The 3,545-nt window shown below is 47.1% G+C and overlaps 1 protein-coding gene across 1 annotated transcript in view; it reads left to right on the forward strand.

Annotated features, from left to right (window-relative positions):
• Positions 1-3,545, forward strand: part of DNAH14 (dynein axonemal heavy chain 14) — a 333,831-nt gene that overhangs the window by 64,566 nt on the left and 265,720 nt on the right. Inside the window, exon 16 of the mRNA XM_019515912.1 lies at positions 152-220. Coding sequence (XP_019371457.1) covers positions 152-220 — 69 coding nt within the window. The remainder of the gene's footprint in view (positions 1-151; positions 221-3,545) is intronic.

Consider the following 3,545-nt stretch of genomic DNA (forward strand, 5'->3'; position numbering starts at 1 on the left):
GTCTTACCCTGATGATTTTGGTGCATTTATTTATTTGTTATTTATTTATATTTTTAACATTAGCATTGAAACACATTACATTATTATCCAATTTGTTTGAAGAAACATTTATCTTTTTTCTAAATGATTAATAATACATTTTATTTAATAGGTTTGTATTGGAAGGAAAAGAAATCCGTATCAATACAACATGTGGAATCTTTATTACTATGAATCAGGGGTAAGTGATACTATGGTCTTGTTAAAGAATGCAGAAGCATAAACTTCCTAATTTCCTCTGTGGTGCCTCATGTAAACATCTTACTAATGAATTTTTACATAAATGTCTTCTAGATTATAGTAATTGTCTGTTTAAAAACTACAGTTATGCATTCCTTCTTCTGTATGTTGTTCCAAGACTCAAAAGGAGTAAGACAGTATTTCCCCTAAACAATGGTACTGTCTACCCTGTCTTGGGTATTTTTAAACATGTCCCAAAGGTTCAGCTTGTTTGTTTACCATTTAGCACAAAATGAAGAAAAATAATATTTTTCTATACTGTATTCTTACTTATAAAAATGCATCCTATATATCTTATCTTGCTCAATATATTTGGGTACCTTTCATAAATTTCTCCTTTCTTATTTCTCTTTTTAATCATTGTTGCAGTGCACTGAAGTGCCCTGCTCCTAGGAAAGGGTACAGGTGCTGGTTGCCGGGGCAACCGCAGTTCAGTCACCTGACCGGAAGGGGACAGGGCCTGGCCTATATAAACAGCCTAGGCTGAGGCCAAGCAGGCAGTTCCCCACTAACATCCATGGGACAAGGAGCTCTGCTGGAGTAGGCAGCCTGATGGCCTGAATAGCTTCGGCTCGAGGATACTGAGAGGAGAAAGCCCGGGTAGGGGATTTGATTGATGAGTAGCCAGAGGGCTTAGAGTTTATGTTTAGCCAGGTGGCTTAGTTCTTGAGTTGTAGCCAATTGGTTTGGGGTTTTGCTTTGTGGTTACACCGGAGGACTGGGTGAGGCTGTAGGGGTTGGAGGAGGTCTCATTAGAGGCTCCACAGCGGTGTGGGGGCCCCGGTGCCAGAGAGGGCACCGCACCTAGGGGTGCACTGACCCCAGAGCCCTGAGAAGGGGCACAGTGCATTGGAGGGCCAGGTCACGCCCAGGCCGCCTGAGCCGTATAGAAATCATAGACCCGAGGAGGGGATTTAGGGGCCAGGCATGGCTACGACCACCTGAGCCCCAATTGTGATGAGCACCAGAGTGGGCACTAGCGAGAAGCCCCAGAGGGTACTTGCGTTAAGCCCCAGAGAGGGCGCATAGGACTGGAAGCCCCAGGGAGAGTGCATAGGACCCGAGAAGGGGGTCTGGGGGCCAGGCATGGCTACGGCCACCCGAGCCTCGATTGCGGGGATCGCAAGGCAAGGCCCCAGTGCGGGCAGGGGATCACGAGGCAAGGCCCCAGTGCAGGCGTGAGCACAGAGACAGGCCCCGGCACGGGCGTGAGCACGGAGAAGGGCCCCGGTGTGGGCAGCAACCGCGAGAGAAGCTAGGGAGTGTCCGTGGGGCATGGGTAACTGCGAGAAGCCCCAGAGGTGAGAGGGGGCAGCGAGAAGTCCCAGAGGCGAGCCAGGGGGCGCCGCAAGGGCGCCAAGAGAAGAGAATTGACTAGACAACGTCCGAGACATCTGAGAGGCTTGGGGCGGGGTATTAGGGGTGGTAGGAGCCACGCATAGCCCTTGAGGCTTTAATTCACAGGGTCCACTAAGACAGGACACAAACTGGGATACATCAGGGGTACTGTGTCCAAGGGGGCAAAAGGCAGCCTCCCTTAATACTTTTGTCATCAAAGATGTGGCAGGCGAGAACAAGGGTGCATGGACACCCACTTGGCACGGTAGGGGGCGCTAGGAGAGATCACAGCCACTCCTGGGTCCCCACCCTGTGACAATCATAAAAAAAAAAATCTACCTTCCACCTCTTATAGGCTTATAACCATAGAGCTGGATTCGTGTTCTCTGCTTCGCTCAACGTATCAGGATAGTATTAAACCTTGTTGGTTATTCCTTTATAAAACAAATATTGAGGTAATTTTTACACATGCTCCAGGAATGGGGGTGGGCAATTTTAATTAGAGCGGCTCTGAGAGCTGCTCTAATTAAAGTGCCTGCAATGTCTCATGTCTCATGTATTTAATTAAGCTTACTAAATGAGCATTAGTTAGCTCCCCTGCCACCATTTTTAAGCACGAGGATGCTGATACATGAGATGTGCAGACTGCTGGAGGTCTGCTAATTACCACACTCCAGTTGACTCGATTGACCGAGTCTGCTCCAACACACTGTAATTACAGTGTGCCGAAGCAGCTTCCCCGCATGTCTGCAGGCACCCTTATAGAAGTCTATATTTTCTTTATCATTCTTGAACCTTCATTTATGCTTTGATAATTATTTGGGTCAGTTACTAAAATCTTCTCATCTTAAGGCCTCACCAAGTTATTCTGTTAGATCTTTGAAGTGTGTACATGTCACTGCTGCCAATGACAATCTGTTAGCTATGAGATTCTCCTCTAACTTCCTTCAGGTGCAATTTTACCTCAGATATGAGTTTACTTATCCTCAATTTCAGTGCTCTGCTTCTGTACATCTTCAGCCTTATTTCTTCTTGCCTTCCCTCTCATTTCTTGTTGTCTTCAAATCAACTGCCTGGTTATTCTTTGTGTATTCTTCACTCACTTTATTTCTCGTTCCAAAATGTTCCTAATCTTGAAATTCCTTGCATGTTGTTTTGCATCAACTACTTACTTTTTTATTCAAATCCTTCCATAAAACATCATTCTTGCCAAGAAGCCTATCAGGCTTATTCCACCAAAGTGAAGTAGGAAAGTTTATAATATACTATAAAAATTAGGGCTGTGCGAAACAGCAGTATCCCACTTCGACTTCCATTTCAACACTTTGATGGAACAGCATTTCGTTTTGAGTTTCATTTCATTTTGAAAGCATTGTTCCATTTCATTTAGTTGAAATTGTTTTGCTGTTTCGACACTGTTTCAACGTTTTGCCCATAGGCTATAATGGGGAAGCACGAAACAGCCTATAACTTTGTCATTTCTTGCCTGATTCAGATCAATCTTGCAGGAATGGTAGCACCTTCTGAGGGCATGAAGCCTGCCGAGTTTCAAGGAGTTGGTACAGAGGTTTCTAGGAAACTGCACCTCAAGCTGTTGACAAGCAGGAACAGTGTCCTGTGATCCAGCAGGCAAATCAGGGGCCCATACCCCCCAGAGGAGTCCAGCAGAGCCTCTGCAGCCCTCCTGGGTCTGCCTGCCAGATGACAAGAGGCTGCTGCTGCTGACTGGGGCCAGCAGCAAGACCCATCTTTCCAGCATGGGCTGCACTCAGGTTCCAGCCAGCAGCACCAGCTTTCTGTCATCCAGCAGGCAGATTGGGGGCTTGCCCCCTCCCCTGGGAGGGCTGTGGGGGCTGCCCTGGACTCCTCCTGAGGGTGTGAGCCCCCAGTGTGGCTGCTGGATGACAGGAGGCTGTTGCTGCCACCTG

This window comes from Gavialis gangeticus, unplaced genomic scaffold (assembly GCF_001723915.1).
Source record: "Gavialis gangeticus isolate Ggan-Ray unplaced genomic scaffold, GavGan_comp1, whole genome shotgun sequence".
In the NCBI taxonomy this organism is placed as follows: domain Eukaryota; kingdom Metazoa; phylum Chordata; order Crocodylia; family Gavialidae; genus Gavialis; species Gavialis gangeticus.